Source organism: Physella acuta, unplaced genomic scaffold (assembly GCF_028476545.2).
Source record: "Physella acuta isolate Inbredline_101_S28 unplaced genomic scaffold, ASM2847654v3 ptg000689l, whole genome shotgun sequence".
Taxonomy (NCBI): Eukaryota; Metazoa; Mollusca; class Gastropoda; family Physidae; genus Physella; species Physella acuta.
In genome coordinates, this window is record NW_026732208.1 from 350,388 (window position 1) to 369,493 (window position 19,106).

Here is a 19,106-nt window from a genome sequence, read left to right on the forward strand (position 1 = left end):
AGACAGATGGATTGGCCAGATACTCAGGAGCCTGTATCCAGCATAACAAGACAGATGGAGATGGATTGGCCAGATACTCAGGAGCCTGTATCCAGCATAACAAGACAGATGGAGATGGATTGGCCAGATACTCACTGTATCCAGCATAACAAGACAGATGGATTGGCCAGATACTCAGGAGCCTGTATCCAGCATAACAAGACAGATGGAGATGGATTGGCCAGATACTCAGAAGCCTGTATCCAGCATAACAAGACAGATGGAGATGGATTTGCCAGATACTCACTGTATCCAGCATAACAAGACAGATGGAGATGGATTGGCCAGATAATCAGGAGCCTGTATCCAGCATAACAAGACAGATGGATTGGCCAGATACTCAGGAGCCTGTATCCAGCATAACAAGACAGATGGAGATGGATTGGCCAGATACTCAGGAGCCTGTATCCAGCATAACAAGACAGATGGATTGGCCAGATACTCAGGAGCCTGTATCCAGCATAACAAGACAGATGGATTGGCCAGATACTCAGGAGCCTGTATCCAGCATAACAAGACAGATGGAGATGGATTGGCCAGATACTCAGGAGCCTGTATCCAGCATAACAAGACAGATGGATTGGCCAGATACTCAGGAGCCTGTATCCAGCATAACAAGACAGATGGATTGGCCAGATACTCAGGAGCCTGTATCCAGCATAACAAGACAGATGGAGATGGATTGGCCAGATACTCAGGAGCCTGTATCCAGCATAACAAGACAGATGGATTGGCCAGATACTCAGGAGCCTGTATCCAGCATAACAAGACAGATGGAGATGGATTGGCCAGATACTCAGGAGCCTGTATCCAGCATAACAAGACAGATGGATTGGCCAGATACTCAGGAGCCTGTATCCAGCATAACAAGACAGATGGAGATGGATTGGCCAGATACTCAGGAGCCTGTATCCAGCATAACAAGACAGATGGATTGGCCAGATACTCAGGAGCCTGTATCCAGCATAACAAGACAGATGGAGATGGATTGGCCAGATACTCAGGAGCCTGTATCCAGCATAACAAGACAGATGGATTGGCCAGATACTCAGGAGCCTGTATCCAGCATAACAAGACAGATGGATTGGCCAGATACTCAGGAGCCTGTATCCAGCATAACAAGACAGATGGAGATGGATTGGCCAGATACTCAGGAGCCTGTATCCAGCATAACAAGACAGATGGAGATGGATTGACCAGATACTCAGGAGCCTGTATCCAGCATAACAAGACAGATGGAGATGGATTGGCCAGATACTCAGGAGCCTGTATCCAGCATAACAAGACAGATGGATTGGCCAGATACTCAAGAAGCCTGTATCCAGCATAACAAGACAGATGGAGATGGATTGGCCAGATACTCAGGAGCCTGTATCCAGCATAACAAGACAGATGGACATGGATTGGCCAGATACTCAGGAGCCTGTATCCAGCATAACAAGACTTTGAATCCACGGAGCTAAAGGAAAAGAGACCAAGGAAGATCTGGAGAAGTGACCTGGAAGAAGAAGACACCAAGGTTAACCTAACCTTACCAATCATAGCCCAGGACAGAGATGCCTGGAAAACTCTTGTCAGCGGCCTATGTCACAGGAGGGGGTGACAGGTTAACCTAACCTTAAAATACTTCCTCTATGCCCTGGATACGTAAACAGAGGAGTACATTTCATGTTTGCTTTGGCTCATCATTGGCGTATTTTAACTTTTGGTTTGTCTGTGGTCCAGTGGCAGAATCAGTCATGTCCAGAGGTCAGTTGAGTCAGCCATATCAGGGGTCATCTGACACTTGATCAGTCATGTCCAGGGGTCATCTGACACTTGATCAGTCATGTCCAGGGGTCATCTGACACTTGGTCAGTCATGTCCAGGGGTTATCTGACACTTGGTCAGTCATGTCCAGGGGTCATCTGACATTTGGTCAGTCATGCCCAGGGGTTATCTGACACTTGGTCAGTCATGTCCGTGTGTCACCTCTACTTGACACTTGGTCAGTCATATCTAGGGGTCATCTGACACTTGGTCAGTCATGTCCAGGGGTCATCTGACACTTGGTCAGTCATATCTAGGGGTCATCTGACACTTGGTCAGTCATGTCCATGGGTCATCTGACACTTGGTCAGTCATGTCCACGGGTATCCACTACCTAACACTTCGAATCTACAGGTACATAAGAATATTAATGAAGCTCAAACAAAGAGGAATTACAAACACTTCCGGGTCGAAAGAAACAATTCAGACCGAGGTTCTACTAAATAAAGTTAAGAAATTAGATTTTTTAAAAACATTTGACGTCAGTAGACAATGCTTGACTTACCTACAAAAACGTCGTTAAAATTTATCCGACAAGATTTAGGCAGCTTTTTGTTTTTTTTATCAAAGAATTTTTTTTTCCTCGGCGACTGGACAAAACCTGGTCGTTTACCTGGGGAATAGGCGACATTTTTGGGTTACATCACAACACATTTGGCAGGAATAGGCGACATTTTTAGCGCAATTTCCATTCTGGAGAATTGCGTTTATTAACTCGTCATTTCTGGGAATGGATGGATGAATGAATGGATGAATGAATGTATGGATGAATGTGTGTCCGGGCTTTAAGTCGTATCTCCTCCTCAACAAAGCAATATCGATGACTAGTTCCAAAAGCAATTATGTTAAGCAAGTTACGAGGATGAACATAGGCCATAAAAATTCCGGGTTTCTTTCATGGATTTCCCAGAAAAGCCAAAAAACCTCGAAAAAATGCAGTTTTTGGCCCATATCTCGGCAACCAGACCACTTAGCGACTTGAAACATGTACCAATCGATTCCTGCCATAATTTAGAACAATATTGCCGAAGAAAGTTTTCAAAAATATCCTTTCGTTCGGTCACAAAAAATTTTTTGAATTAATTAAAATTTGGACCGAATTAGTAGGCATTTTTTCCAACCACACCACACGCGTCATCACGTTCAATAGCTGCACCATCACGTTCTATGGCTTCGTCATCACGTTCAGTAGCTAGGCGTGCAATGGTTTTTAGTCATGTAACTCTATTGTAAATAAAACATGTAAAATACTGAAAATTTTTAAAAATAAAAAACGTTTTAATAACTAACCAATGGTTTTACTAACCCTGCTCTTGATTTACGCTACGACAGAGCTATTTTTAGATAACATAAGGAAATTGCGCTAAAATTGTCACTAGACTTTTTAATTAACTTGTTTTGGGTTACATCACCCTAATTAGTCCGCCTTGTAAAAAAGTGACGTCAGCTTACCGTAAAGTTTCTGTAAAATAGTGACGTCAGCTTACCGTAAAGTTTCTGTAAAACAGTGACGTCAGCTTACCGTAAAGTTTCTGTAAAATAGCACGTCAGCTTACCGTAAAGTTTCTGTAAAATAGCGATGTCGCCAGAGTTGAGTTGTGGATCAGGGTCGTAGTCCAAGTACGAGGCGAACATGATGTCGTTTCTCTGTGGAGATGGACTGCCTTTAACATAACCTTTTCTCCTCTCTCCCTCTCTTTAACATAACCTTTTCTCCTCTCTCCCCTCTCTTTAACAAAACCTTTCTCCTCTCTCCCTCTCTTTAACAAAACCTTTCTCCCCTCTCCCTCCCTTTAACAAAACCTTTCTCCTCTCTCCCTCTCTTTAACATAACATTTTCTCCTCTCTCCCCTCTCTTTAACAAAACCTTTCTCCTCTCTCCCTCTCTTTAACAAAACCTTTCTCCTCTCTCCCTCCCTTTAACAAAACCTTTCTCCTCTCTCCCTCTCTTTAACATAACATTTTCTCCTCTCTCCCTCTCTTTAACAAAACCTTTCTCCCCTCTCCCTCCCTTTAACAAAACCTTTCTCCCCTCTCCCTCTCTATAACAAAACATATCTCCTCACGTTTCTAGAGTGAGGTAACTAACTCACGTTTCTAGAGTGAGGTAACTAACTCACGTTTCTAGACTGAGGTAACTAACTCACGTTTCTAGAGTGAGGTAACTCACGTTTCTAGAGTGAGGTAACTAACTCACGTTTCTAGAGTGAGGTAACTAACTCACGTTTCTAGAGTGAGGTAACTCACGTTTCTAGAGTGAGGTAACTAACTCACGTTTCTAGAGTGAGGTAACTCACGTTTCTAGAGTGAGGTAACTAACTCACGTTTCTAGAGTGAGGTAACTAACTCACGTTTCTAGAGTGAGGTAACTCACGTTTCTAGAGTGAGGTAACTAACTCACGTTTCTAGAGTGAGGTAACTAACTCACGTTTCTAGAGTGAGGTAACTCACGTTTCTAGAGTGAGGTAACTAACTCACGTTTCTAGAGTGAGGTAACTAACTCACGTTTCTAGAGTGAGGTAACTCACGTTTCTAGAGTGAGGTAACTAACTCACGTTTCTAGAGTGAGGTAACTAACTCACGTTTCTAGAGTGAGGTAACTAACTCACGTTTCTAGACTGAGGTAACTAACTCACGTTTCTAGAGTGAGGTAACTCACGTTTCTAGAGTGAGGTAACTAACTCACGTTTCTAGAGTGAGGTAACTCACGTTTCTAGAGTGAGGTAACTCACGTTTCTAGAGTGAGGTAACTCACGTTTCTAGAGTGAGGTAACTCACGTTTCTAGAGTGAGGTAACTAACTCACGTTTCTAGAGTGAGGTAACTCACGTTTCTAGAGTGAAGTAACTAACTCACGTTTCTAGAGTGAGGTAACTCACGTTTCTAGAGTGAGGTAACTCACGTTTCTAGAGTGATGTAACTCACGTTTTTAGAGTGAGGTAACTCACGTTTCTAGAGTGAGGTAACTCACGTTTCTAGAGTGAGGTAACTCACGTTTCTAGAGTGAGGTAACTCACGTTTCTAGAGTGAGGTAACTAACTCACGTTTCTAGAGTGAGGTAACTCACGTTTCTAGAGTGAGGTAACTCACGTTTTTAGAGTGAGGTAACTCACGTTTCTAGAGTGAGGTAACTCACGTTTCTAGAGTGAGGTAACTCACGTTTCTAGAGTGAGGTAACTCACGTTTCTAGAGTGAGGTAACTAACTCACGTTTCTAGAGTGAGGTAACTCACGTTTCTAGAGTGAGGTAACTCACGTTTCTAGAGTGAGGTAACTCACGTTTCTAGAGTGAGGTAACTCACGTTTCTAGAGTGAGGTAACTCATATTCTAGAGTGAGGTAACTCACGTTTCTAGAGTGAGCTAATCCCAGCGAGTGCCCCGCCTCGTGCATGGCGACCATCATCAAGTCATGCGTGTCGGTCCGGTTGACCTTCCAGCCCCAGTTTTCGTCAAGGTCAAAGTGAATGTCACCTGACACCTCGACATCACCTGGTGGGTAGGCGTGTGCTAGAAGCATACCTGGAGAAGTAAAGGTGTCACATGACTGGAGTCATTCTGCTGCGTGACTTCATAAAGTCAATTGTGTTACATGAACTTTTAAGGCTATTTTTGTCGATGTTAGAGGAAAATTCAATAAAAACATTGAGCACCTTTAGTAGTACAGCTAACACAACATCTACCATTTAGACTTTCACCACCTACCTCTACCATCTAGACTAGCACCACCTACCTCTACCATCAAGACTAGCACCACATACCTCTACCATCAAGACTAGCACCACATACCTCTACCATTTAGACTTTCACCACCTACCTCTACCATCAAGACTAGCACCACCTACCTCTACCATCAAGACTAGCACCACCTACCTCTACCATCAAGACTAGCACCAGCTACCTCTACCATCAAGACTAGCACCACATACCTCTACCATTTAGACTTTCACCCCCTACCTCTACCATCAAGACTAGCACCACCTACCTCTACCATCAAGACTAGCACCACCTACCTCTACCATCTAGACTAGCACCACCTACCTCTACCATCGAGACTACCACCACCTACCTATTAAGACTAGCACCACCCACCTCTACCATCTAAACTAGCACCACCTACCTATTAAGACCAGCACCACCTTCCTCTACCATCAAGACTAGCACCACCTACCTCTACCATCTAGACTAGCACCACCTACCTCTACCATCAAGACTAGCACCACCTACCTCTACCATCAAGACTAGCACCACCTACCTCTACCATCAAGACTAGCACCACATACCTCTACCATCAAGACTAGCACCACATACCTCTACCATTTAGACTTTCACCACCTACCTCTACCATCAAGACTAGCACCACCTACCTCTACCATCTAGACTAGCACCACCTACCTCTACCATCGAGACTACCACCACCTACCTCTTAAGACTAGCACCACCCACCTCTACCATCTAGACTAGCACCACCTACCTATTAAGACCAGCACCACCTTCCTCTACCATCTAGACTAGCACCACCTACCTCTACCATTAAGACTAGCACCACCTACCTCTACCATTAAGACTAGCACCACCTACCTCTACCATCAAGACTAGCACCACCTACCTCTACCATCAAACGCGTTAGCATCTCCATCTCCGTGGTTTCTGCTAGCGAAGATGATGTCGATGTCCCCAACTTTCGATGATTTAGACACGGTCAGCTGACTGGGCATCGACCAGCGTCTGAACGCCTCGGCAAAAATTTGTCTGATGTTCAACAAACAAGACGGACATTTTTTTTTACAACTGTTAAATCATAATAAAAATATAAAATAAACTTGTTATAAAAGAAAACTCATTTATTCGATTTTTACATCTCATTAGTGCTATGTTTAGACATTAGTACTATATTTACATGAAATTTGTACGATATTTTACAAGATTCTTGCCCGAAATTTACACGATAATTAGAGTTCATTTACACGACATTTCTAGTGAAAAAGAAAACGGTTTGCCCTGAAGGCGGAAAAAAAAAAGCGCCAAATTTTAATGTTCGAGATGTTTGACATGCTTTAAATTGCTCTGCATGTTTCTCGTAAATAGTTGCTCATAACTTAAATTAGTCAGGTTTTCAAACCAATTAAATGTTATGACAGGCTTCATGTTATCATCAATTAGAGCCCGGGGGTGGGGGGGGGGGGGGTGAAAGCATGTTTGTGCCCGAGGCCAACGCGAGTATATTATGCTGCCCCACATATCCTCAACCCTTTGATAGACATACATACATACATACATAGCGGTGTTACCAGAGGCGTAGCGAGGGGGGGGGGGGGGGCGGGGCACATGTCCCCGGGCGCTGACCTTAGGGGGGGGGCGCCAAATTGAAAGTTTGAGGGGGGGGGTGCAAACCAAAAGTTCGAGGGGGGGGGGGTGCAAATCGAAAGTTTGAGGGGGGGTGCAAATGAAAAGTTCGAGTGGGGGGGGGTGCAAATCGAAAGTTTGTCCTCGGGCGCCGGGAAGGGTCGCTACGCCTCTGGGTGTTACAACGTTAGGTAGCGGCAGTTTCACACCACCTTGAGCGGCTATAGGTATTCAATTGTTAACAGTTTCTACTTTATTTTAATATTACGATAGTTTGCCAAAAGATGGTCCAGCTAATTTTAATTAAGGTAGATTGATTAGATGTTTTAAAATATTTTTTCTGGGTATGGGTCAACACGTTCATGTAGTGTATCTAAGTGTGTGTGTGTGTTTGTCTGTGTGTGTTGCCATGTGTGTCTGTACGTGTGTCCGAATGCTTGTGATTGTGTGTCTATGTTGGTGTGTGTCCGAATGTCTGTGTACATCAGTATGAATGTCAGTGTGTGTCTATGTTTGCCACTATAGGTGACAGTGAGACTGTAAGGGAGCCTATACCTTACGATGCTACGATTTATCGATACAGTTAAGTCATGAAATCGATAGCAATCTATTGTAATGTTTTTTTCTACCACAATTCGTTCATCTTTACAATATGATGACGTCTTGAAACAAACACCCCACTGTGTGATCAACAACGGACATCATCTAGATGGCATACCTGGCCAACTTGAACCGTTTTTACTTACTTTTGGGCATCAATAGGCAGTCTGTAGGAGAAGGTTCTTGGGTTAAAGGTCACAGCGTTATTGTCCCACTTGTGGAGCGTCTCGCGTCTTTTACGTCCGGATCTTTTAGGCGTTTCTTCTGTCGTGTATGTTAACATTTTGTCAAAATTAAAAAAGCTAACATTTTTCTTTAAATATTAGCATTTAAAAAATCAATATTCAAATTCTTCTTATTCAAATGTTAACATTTGCAAAATTCAATTGTTAACTTTTGTCAATTATTTGATGTTACCATTTGCCAAAGATCCAATCTAAAATGTTGACCAATATCAAATGTCAAGCGTGTAAAAATAAACTCACCCAGATCGAGGCTACGACTTCTCGCACTCAGACGATCCATCTTGACCCTCATCTTGCGAGGGGTGAAGGTCGCCCGTCTAGGGGGGCTCCTCATCTCCCCCATGTCTGGTACTCCACATCTCGGCTTGTTCATTAGCTGCCAAGTTTTTTTGTCAATTTTTCCGGTCACTTTTAAGCCGTTGTGTTCTTGGAATAACCTTAAAGCGGGCAGAAACCACATGTTTAATTTAAAACTGGAATCTTAAAACAGGCAAAAACCACATATTTTATCGTCTGCACAAATTACCCTTAAAACTGGAAAATTAGGTATCAACTCAATTTGCACTTAGCTACCCTATTAAATAGCTGCAAATTAACTTATGGAATATTTTAGTTAAAAAGTTGTTTTTTTTTAATTGAAAAAAAAAAAACAGCAACAGACAACTACAACAAGATACACAGCAGTTTTTTTTTCAACTTGAGGCACCTATGTCATAATTTTCTCTATAACACTTAATGTGTTTCACTTACCGAACAGCTTGCTGATTTTCGAATGTGTTTTGTTTAAAACGATAACAGTAGGCCTACACTTAATGTGTTCCACTTACCGAACAGTTTGCTGCTTTTCGAATGTGTTTTGTTTAAAATTATAACAATTGGCCTACACTTAATGTGTTCCACTTACCGAACAGCTTGCTGCCTTTCGAATGTGTTGTGATTGACGTGATGACGGTCATCGTGGAAATATCCAAAAGAACTTAGGAACTCCTTTAAAATAGGGTGAAAAGATAGAATTAGACCCACGTTTATTTCATTATACAGTTCGTGTCTGGTAACTTTTACTCAGAAGCGGATGTGGCCTTTCAGTTTGCTATACATAAATAAATATGAGGGGGAGGGGGGGGGGGGCTAAGTAATAAAAATTCTTCAAGATATCCGCTCATTGCTATACACATAAGCTTATGGAGTATTTTATTTTATTACAATTTCAAACTGTCTTTGTGTATTTACGTTCACTCTTAAACAATCAGAGCAAAAGACAAAATTTTTTTTTTTTTGCAGAAATAAAGAAAAGCCCAGATTTGCGTCAAGTGTGAGCGCATGTCACGCCCCAGTGAACCCGTGCATGCTCTCTCTGCTGCATGTGCTTGAAACGAATGAACAAATTGTCTGGGCTAAATGTGTTTGTATTCTTTTTGTTCCCCCCAAAAATACATTAGACATTTTGAAAAGAGATTGAAAAGGTTCCTTTTTACATTCAGTTTTGTTACCATTGTTTTTAAATTATAGACTCGTCTAGTTTTTTGTACGTTTAACCGTCATCCCGTCAAAATAGTTGTACACGCTGAAACGTGGCCATTCATTAGTATTTGGAATACAACATCAGTGTAAATGACAGTTATTAATGAAGTAAACAATGTTTGTAAACAACCCAAGACAAAACAGACCCACCCTCCCCTCCCACTGCACATCTACTGTCTGCAACCGGATCCATCGCTTGCCCTCCCTCCCCCTTCCCCCCTCCCCGCCTACACGCACCTGTACCAACTAAAAATAGTTTGTTTTGCTCATCGACTAAGAAAAAACAAGACATACTAACGATTTTTGTACCACGGTTATATCTATAGCCTCTAGCTCCATAGCAACCAACTGATCATCCTGTCGACTTAAAATCACCATAGCAACCCACATATAACCCTAGCAACCATGTATCCCCATAGCACTACCCTAGCAACCATATTTATCACCGTTGCAACACACACAGACTAACCATATAACCTTAGCAACAAGCCCACCCCTAGCTCCGCCACTGTATCTGTGACATACTGCCAGGCATATGTAAATGATGTAAATGATGTAGCCACACCATACAGCTGGAGTGCTAACGCTAATCAGGTCGTGCATCGGGTAATTGACCGGCCCTTTGACCGAGCTAACCGGCGCGACTTCAAACATCGCACGCTCACGCGATTACTCGCGTACACAGTCGCACAAGACGTACACCGTCGTACATAGTCGTACAAGACGTACATAGTCATACATGACGCACAAGACGTACATAGTCATACATGACGCACAAGACGTGCAAGACGTACACAGTCGCACAAGACGTACACAGTCGTACAAGACGTACACAGTTGTAAAAGACGTACACAGTCGCACAAGACGTACACAGTCGCACAAGACGTACACAGTCGTACAAGACGTACACAATTGTAAAAGACGTACACAGTTGTAAAAGACGTACACAGTTGTACAAGACGTACACAATTGTAAAAGACGTACACAGTTGTACACGACGTACACAGTTGTAAAAGACGTACACAGTTGTAAAAGACGTACACAGTCGTACAAGACGTACACAGAAGTACTGACTCCCTCGTGAAGGACTTGTTGACAAGTTTGAGCTTAAATACAAAACTCTTGAACTAGCTGATTATGAATGAAATCTTTCTGCTAGACAAAACAGTTGATGACAATTGCAGCCAAAATATTACTTGAACGGTATGTTAATAATATGCCTGCAGTGTTTCTTCCAGACTTTTTACTCCGGGTGGGGGGTGGGGGCACTTGAAATTTTGTGTGTGGGGTTGGGGGGGGCGGACTAAATTTTCCGGGGTGGGATGCGGACACTGGTAAAAGTATATGTTTTCTATGTACATATAATTTCATCGGGGGGGGGGGGGGGGGGCGATAGACTTTCTTCGGCAGAGCCCCTCCCCCCCCCCCCCCCCCACCAAGAGATGCCTGGAAGAAACACTGTATGCCTGCCTGAAATACTTGATCAAAATAATTTCAACATTTTCTCGAACCGGGCACACGCAGAAAAAAATTAAGACTTTTTACATTTATCAGCTAAAACAACAAAAAATTATTGCTAGCTTCGCTTAGATGAATAAGTAGCTTCACAAGTGCACATATTATTTTCTTTAACAAAACGATATGTAATAAATTAAATATTTTTCTCAGTAATTCATCTAATAAAAAGTTTAAATATTATTGTCTGATGCAAGATTCTAAACATTTTATGTTTAATATTTTTTAATAGCTTCATTTATTTAATTGATCACAAATAAAATAATATAACAAAATATTTAATTACGGTTTTATTTTGTCAGAGAAAATGTAAGAAAATAATTGTACTTTTAAAAAAGTGAGTACAATCTTTTAATAAAACAATATTCGTCATTTTTATTTAAATAACTGTCATTGCTTGAGCAAGTTTGGTACAAAAGTGCGATCTGACACGATCTGTGTATCTGTAATAGCTACCGACCCACAAGCGTGACCACGGATATAGTCCTGCCCCATTTACTGACCTCTGGCGAAACATGCCTGGCTCTTGTCTCCGTGTTTCCCGAGGGTTTTGTCTCCCCTAACATCACCAACGTAACACACCAAACCACACAAATAGGAATCATTTGTTTCGCGAATGTTACAAGTATATTAGCCATCATTCCCACTTTTTGACACCACTCAATGTTGCGTCAAACTCCTTCCCCCGCCTTTTATAGCCCGTCCCCCCTCGCCGTGTAGGAGCGGCTCTTTACCTTTCCACACTGCGGTTCTCGGGCATAACAATACTCACATCTCAGCCATGGGGGTGGGAGCTAGGTGTGGGGGTGAGGGGATTGGATCAGTTGTTTTGAGAAAATGATGGTAACGGTATGCGGTAGATTTAAAGTTATTTTCTTTAAAAAATCACGGCCTCGGCTCTAAGGAGTGTGTAAAAACAAACACCCCATTTACCAGCAGAAGTCGTGACCCCGTCTTCACAATTTTCCAATGTTTTTTTTTTTTGTGCGCAATAAAACGAGAGGTTAAAAAATGCAGAAGCTGCCAGTTCTTTTCAAAAAGATCTATTTTAAAAAATTGCTTCAAACTAGACGTCTACATGTTTTAGTATTCAAAGGGGAAATAGAATCTAGGCCAAGATTCAAAGTTCTCATGCCCCCCCCCCCCCCCCCTAAACTAATCCCAAATCCCCACCTCTCCCTTGCTACACCAAATATAAATGTGACAAGCTAAAACTACATGAATGTAATAAATGTAACAAGCTAAAACTACATGAATGTAATAAATGTAACAAGCTAAAACTACATGAATGTAACGAGCTAAAACTACATGAATGTAACGAGCTAAAACTACATGAATGTAACCAGCTAAAACATGTAACAAGCTAAAACTACACGAATGTAATAAATGTTCAAGCTAAAACTACATGAATGTAATAAATGTAATAAGCTAAAACTACATGAATGTAATAAATGTAGCAAGCTAAAGCTACATGAATGTAATAAATGTAATAAGCTAAACCTACATGAATGTAATAAATGTAACAAGCTAAAACAACATGAATGTAATAAATGTAACAAACTAAAACTACATGAATGTAATAAATGTAGCAAGCTAAAACTACATGAATGTAATAAATGTAACAAGCTAAAACTACATGAATGTAATAAATGTAACAAGCTAAAACTACATGAATGTAATAAATGTAACAAGCTAAAACTACATGAATGTAATAAATGTAACAAGCTAAAACTACATGAATGTAATAAATGTGTCAAGCTAAAACTACATGAATGTAATAAATGTAACAAGCTAAAACTACATGAATGTAATAAATGTACAAGCTAAAACTACATGAATGTAATAAATGTAACAAGCTAAAACTACATGAATGTAATAAATGTAACAAGCTAAAACTACATGAATGTAATAAATGTAACAAGCTAAAACTACATGAATGTAATAAATGTAACAAGCTACAACTACATGAATGTAATAAATGTAACAAGCTAAAACTACATGAATGTAATAAATGTAACAAGCTAAAACTACATGAATGTAATAAATGTAACAAGCTACAACTACATGAATGTAATAAATGTACAAGCTAAAACTACATGAATGTAATACACAACATTGTACGAACATCGCAGTTGTGTGCACGATACGACTTTGGAACGGAACCAGGATGCGCAATACATTGACAGACTTCAGTAGAAAATTTGGCTTTACTAAATTGAAGTTTTGCAATATTAGCAAGTGTTGAATAATTATAATTATTTACCAAAAATATAGCATTTAGATCTCTTTATTTAAAAAAAAAAACAACAACATAATTCGATATATTATTTTAGTATTTAGATCAAGGTATTTTAGAATTCCCTAAAGAAAATCAAATCATTATCATGACTCAGCGAAAAACCAAGAAAAACTTTTAAATAAAGACATGACAATATAAAACGAAAATTTACTGACAATTTTTTAAAATAAAGACACTTTATAACCAAATATAAACGTACGGAAAATATTTAATATAGTTATCATCAAACCAAATAAAAATATATAGATCTATGACTGAATCAAATATTTTACTCTATGTCGTGGACTGAAAAATATGTAGTATCATGACTGTCCGACTGTCCACTAAAAGGTTACTGTTAGCCTGCATGTCCCACTTTTCCTGGCCAAGGGAGTTAATAACGTCTGTGTCACCTCGCCAGAGTTGTAACACGCATGTTCGACAAGTTATCTTCCCTTTGGTCTCGTCGATTAGACCCATCATACATTATACATTCCCCACATTCGGTAATGGATCATTTACCGGAATAAAAAAACGCAACGGTTCCGGCAGTAATTAACACAGAATAAATAATTGGTTAATTAAAACATTAACCTAACTAAGTCAGTGTGTCACTGTGATTGTTACACCTCATGAAAAAATAAATTCGCATCTTAAAACAATTTTTAAAAAAACCCTTTAAATTTAAATCAAACATCGGCAAATCGCTCACTTAAGATAAAAATCATTAAACCACAAACTATGGACGCAGCCTGTCAATGATCAAACACTAAAACCACATGGCTTTTTCCTGTTTGAAATCAAACAACTCTTTAGATTTGCCCGGAGAGCTTATCAAAACTCCACAATTTGGTAAACAAACTTCTAATACTTGAGTCTTGTATGTGGTAGAGGTAGGACACGTGTACTGATTATATTTTTGAAGCTCCACTCTTTATATTGTTGTATAACTCATCCACTTCATCCCTTATATTGTTGTATAACTTTCCACGCCATTCCTTATATTGTTGTATAACTTTCCACGCCATTCCTTATATTGTTGTATAACTTTCCACGCCATTCCTTATATTGTTGTATAACTCATCCACTTCATCCCTTATATTGTTGTATAACTTTCCACGCCATTCCTTATATTGTTGTATAACTTTCCACGCCATTCCTTATATTGTTGTATAACTTTCCACGCCATTCCTTATATTGTTGTATAACTCATCCACTTCATCCCTTATATTGTTGTATAACTTTCCACGCCATTCCTTATATTGTTGTATAACTTTCCACGCCATTCCTTATATTGTTGTATAACTTTCCACGCCATTCCTTATATTGTTGTATAACTTTCCACGCCATTCCTTATATTGTTGTATAACTTTCCACGCCATTCCTTATATTGTTGTATAACTTTCCACGACATTCCTTATATTGTTGTATAACTTTCCACGACATTCCTTATATTGTTGTATAACTTTCCACGCCATTCCTTATATTGTTGTATAACTTTTCCTTATATTGTAGTATAACTTTTCAACTGGCCACCCACTATTTTATACAATAAATCAAGTGGGCCACTACTACATCCCCTTCACAAATTTTAACTTCAGTTTTAACCGTTTTATTAACACACTTTCACTAGTGAAAATACTGAAATAAATATTATTTTACTAACCAAGTCACAGCAAGTCTTCGGGAAATGAACCATAATTAATTAAATAGGAAGAAACAACAACAGATGTATAAATGTAAAAGTGTTGCATAACCGAGGAAGAAACAACAACAGATGTATACATGTAAAAGTGTTGTATAACCGAGGAAGAAACAACAACAGATGTATACATGTAAAAGTGTTGTATAACCGAGGAAGAAACAACAAAAGATGTATAAATGTAAAAGTGTTGTATAACCGAGGAAGAAACAACAACAGATGTATAAATGTAAAAGTGTTGTATAACCGAGGAAGAAACAACAACAGATGTATAAATGTAAAAGTGTTGTATAACCGAGGAAGAAACAACAACAGATGTATACATGTAAAAGTGTTGTATAACCGAGGAAGAAACAACAATTATTTTATTATTTCACAGTTGAACATCCAGTCATATTATGTATTGCATCCATCGGTGACTGAATCGGAGGCTGGCAAAAAAAATATTAATTTGAGTTTATCGATTCAAAACCTGGGAGGGTTAACTAACTTGTCATAAATACAAAGTAAAACACTGGTAGCATATTGACGGCTGTATTACAGTGTAGCATATTGACGGCTGTATTACAGTGCAGCATATTGACGGCTGTATTACAGTGTAGCATATTGACGGCTGTATTACAGTGTAGCATATTGACGGCTGTATTACAGTGTAGCATATTGACGGCTGTATTACAGTGCAGCATATTGACGGCTGTATTACAGTGTAGCATATTGACGGCTGTATTACAGTGTAGCATATTGACGGCTGTATTACAGTGTAGCATATTGACGGCTGTATTACAGTGTAGCATATTGACGGCTGTATTACAGTGCAGCATATTGACGGCTGTATTACAGTGTAGCATATTGACGGCTGTATTACAGTGCAGCATATTGACGGCTGTATTACAGTGCAGCATATTGACGGCTGTATTACAGTGTAGCATATTGACGGCTGTATTACAGTGCAGCATATTGACGGCTGTATTACAGTGTAGCATATTGACGGCTGTATTACAGTGCAGCATATTGACGGCTGTATTACAGTGCAGCATATTGACGGCTGTATTACAGTGTAGCATATTGACGGCTGTATTACAGTGCAGCATATTGACGGCTGTATTACAGTGCAGCATATTGACGGCTGTATTACAGTGCAGCATATTAAAAAAGCATTTGGTCTAGCCGGCCGACATTTACCTACATTCAAGCACACACTCCCCCTCTTCCCCACCCTCATTAGCCACAGGACACGTGTTATGTCGGTTACCTAAACAGCTGATTCATTAACCACGGTCCTTGAACACGTGACCCACATTTCCCCTACCCGGAAACATTTTTTCGCTCATCTTTTGATTTTTCTCAGCACTTTATAAGAGAGACGAACTAGAAGTGTTTGAAGGGAAAAACACTGAGGAATTTCAAGCCTTGTAAGTCTGTCGGTACTATAGCGTCTACCCAGCGGTTTTAGAATAGCTACCACAAGCATTGCTACCGTCATCTATGGCTATACGCTACCACAAACATTGCTACCATCAGCTATGGCTAGGTGCTACCACAAACATCAGCTGTGGCTAGAAGCTACCTTAAACATTGCTACCGTAAGCTGTAGCTAGATGCTACCACAAATAGAACTTTTTTTTACGAAAGTAAAACACGTCTGTAGCACTTACGTTACTTTAATAACAAGAATTATTAATTATAGCAACACTTTAGACATGATTAGAGATGCATGTTCATCATTAACCGATAATTCAATTTGGAAATCACACACAGTTAGATAATTAGCAGTTAGGTAATTAACGGCGAAAAGGAATTCTTTTTCACGACTTGAATTTTTTTTAGATAAGTGAATATTGCGTTCAAATAATTGTCAGAAATGGTGACATCTGTCAGTACTTTCTTCTTCAGCTCGGTATCTAGGTGGACCATTGGGACGCTACTAGATTCCTTCTGACAGTATTCCTCACTTACTCTCTGTCCTCCGCCATCCTCAGTGCCTCTCTGTCCTCCGCCATCCTCAGTGCCTCTCTCGGTGTTAAACCCGTCCGTCATGTGACGTAGTCTTCCCATTTTATTAGCCTGGTATATTAGGTTCTAGTTAGTTATATACAGAACAAACCATCACAATTGTGATGGATCTAAGAACAAACAAACTATCAACATTGTAACGGAGCTAAGAACGACAACCCATCAACATTTTGATGTATCTAAGATCTACAAACTATCAACATTGTCATGGACAGTGTTTCTTCCAGACTTTTTTCTCCGGGGGGGGGGGGGGCACTTGAAATTTTCGGGGGGGGGGGGGGGCGGACACTGTTAAAAGTATATATTTTCTATATAAATTCCATTTCCTTCGGGGGGGGGGGGGGGGGGCGGACACTGTTAAAAGTATATATTTTCTATATAAATTATTTAAATTCCATTTTCGGTAAAAAATTTCGGGGTCATGGAGCTAAGAATGACAAACCATCAAAATTGTGATGATTTAAGGCATAAAGACGATGAACCACAAAAGTCGTAGTGGATCTATCGCTTTTAAATCCAAAATTGTTATATAATTTATATATATAAATATATATATATATATATATATATATATATATATATATATATATATATATATATTATTTTGCCCTCGTTAGCGATACTAAAATATTTACAAACATTTTGTGATGTTCTATTTGTCAAAGTCTTGCAACACGCTTTAAAGACGTACTCATGTGTCAGTTGATAATGACCAGCTTTAAAGAAGTTGACTAACTTATTTCAAAGTTACCTGAGATAGGGACCAAGTGTTGGGTAGCTCTTCAGAAGTTGCCTCACGCTACTTGACACGTGTGTAAACTGATCTCGAGTGGACAAAAACCAAACTTTGGACAGCTTGTAACTGAGGGGGGGGGGGGGGGCTTATTCTGATGATGATGAGGAATGGGGGGGGGGGGGGGAACCACTAATTCAAAGAAAAATATTTGTTTTAATAAGAACGGGAAAGAATAGATTTAAACTTTAATGACGGACACGAACTATCAATTCTTTGAAATGCCGTAATACAATAGGTAACCCAGGCCTACAATGGGTAAGGGGTCAACCATAAATGACGTCACACTCGTAGGGGGGAGGGTGGGGCCGTAATTTTGTGACGATGTGTGATGAGGGGAGGGGGGGGGGGTCAGATGTTGCGACGTCACACTTTTGCATTATAAAAAAGCAATGTTAGAAAACGAATTTTAGACATTATTTCGCGTTTTAGATAACTGTTTTAATAAATTGTAATAGTTTAGACAAGATTTTGGAAAAATATCGATGTTTCAAAACAAATTCAACTGCAATTTTGAGGGGGGTTGTAGGTTGAGGTGTGACGTCATTTTAGGGGGGGGGGTCTGGCTTTTTGTGATGATGTGTGACGGAGGGGATGGGGGGGGGGAGGAGGTAAAAATCGTCAAAAAAAGCGTGACGTCATTTATGGATGACCCCTAACCCTAGCCTACCATAGGTAAATTAAGCCACTTGTCGCTGGTTCTAAAGTCGGAACTAACCTGATAATCTTTCACATAAAAGTAAAAAAAAAAACATTTCCATCAATTACGTATGACAAAAATACGCTATTTCACAACATTTTATCACTTCAAACGTTTAATGTGCTATATTTTAGTGGTTTTACGGCTTTTCGCACGAACGCTATTTTTAAAAGACAAAAAAAAAGCAAAAGTGCAACACATAGAAAACGGTTTTTGCACCACAAATTTGACGATTCAACATTTTAAAAATAAGTAATTCATAAAAGCGAGTTTGCTTCAAGCCCCATCTAAAAAAACTCCAAAATTTATTTCCATTTTTCACACTTTCGTTTTATTTCCCGCGCTGTACCCGCCAATTGATCGTCCTCTTAGAACAATTTACTTCAAACGCCGAGCGTGCAACACAACCGTAACGGTCGCCAATTTAATGAGCTTTTAATGTAAAGGCAGCGGCCAACGGTGGTGAAAGTGCGAGGAGTTGCTTCCCATCTGCGCTAATGCTATTTGTGTAATGATGCCTCAGAAAATAGCGCCACCTGTGGAAGGGGA

At 39.9% G+C, this 19,106-nt stretch overlaps 2 protein-coding genes across 2 annotated transcripts; one reads left to right on the top strand and one right to left on the bottom strand.

The window, feature by feature from the left end:
- Positions 1–308: 308 nt before the first annotated feature.
- LOC131949328 (uncharacterized) lies at positions 309–1,235 on the top strand. Its single transcript, XM_059311167.1, has one exon. The coding sequence runs from the start codon at positions 309–311 to the stop codon at positions 1,233–1,235; it is 927 nt and encodes a 308-aa protein (XP_059167150.1).
- Positions 1,236–1,345: 110 nt separating this feature from the next.
- LOC131949329 (matrix metalloproteinase-9-like) lies at positions 1,346–8,991 on the bottom strand. The gene is made up of 8 exons (XM_059311168.1): positions 8,940–8,991; positions 8,276–8,515; positions 7,937–8,054; positions 6,454–6,635; positions 5,194–5,366; positions 3,405–3,495; positions 2,358–2,461; positions 1,346–1,498 (listed from the first exon to the last, which is right to left on the bottom strand). The coding sequence occupies exons 1-8, from the start codon at positions 8,989–8,991 to the stop codon at positions 1,346–1,348; spliced, it is 1,113 nt and encodes a 370-aa protein (XP_059167151.1).
- Between the last annotated feature and the right edge of the window lie 10,115 nt (positions 8,992–19,106).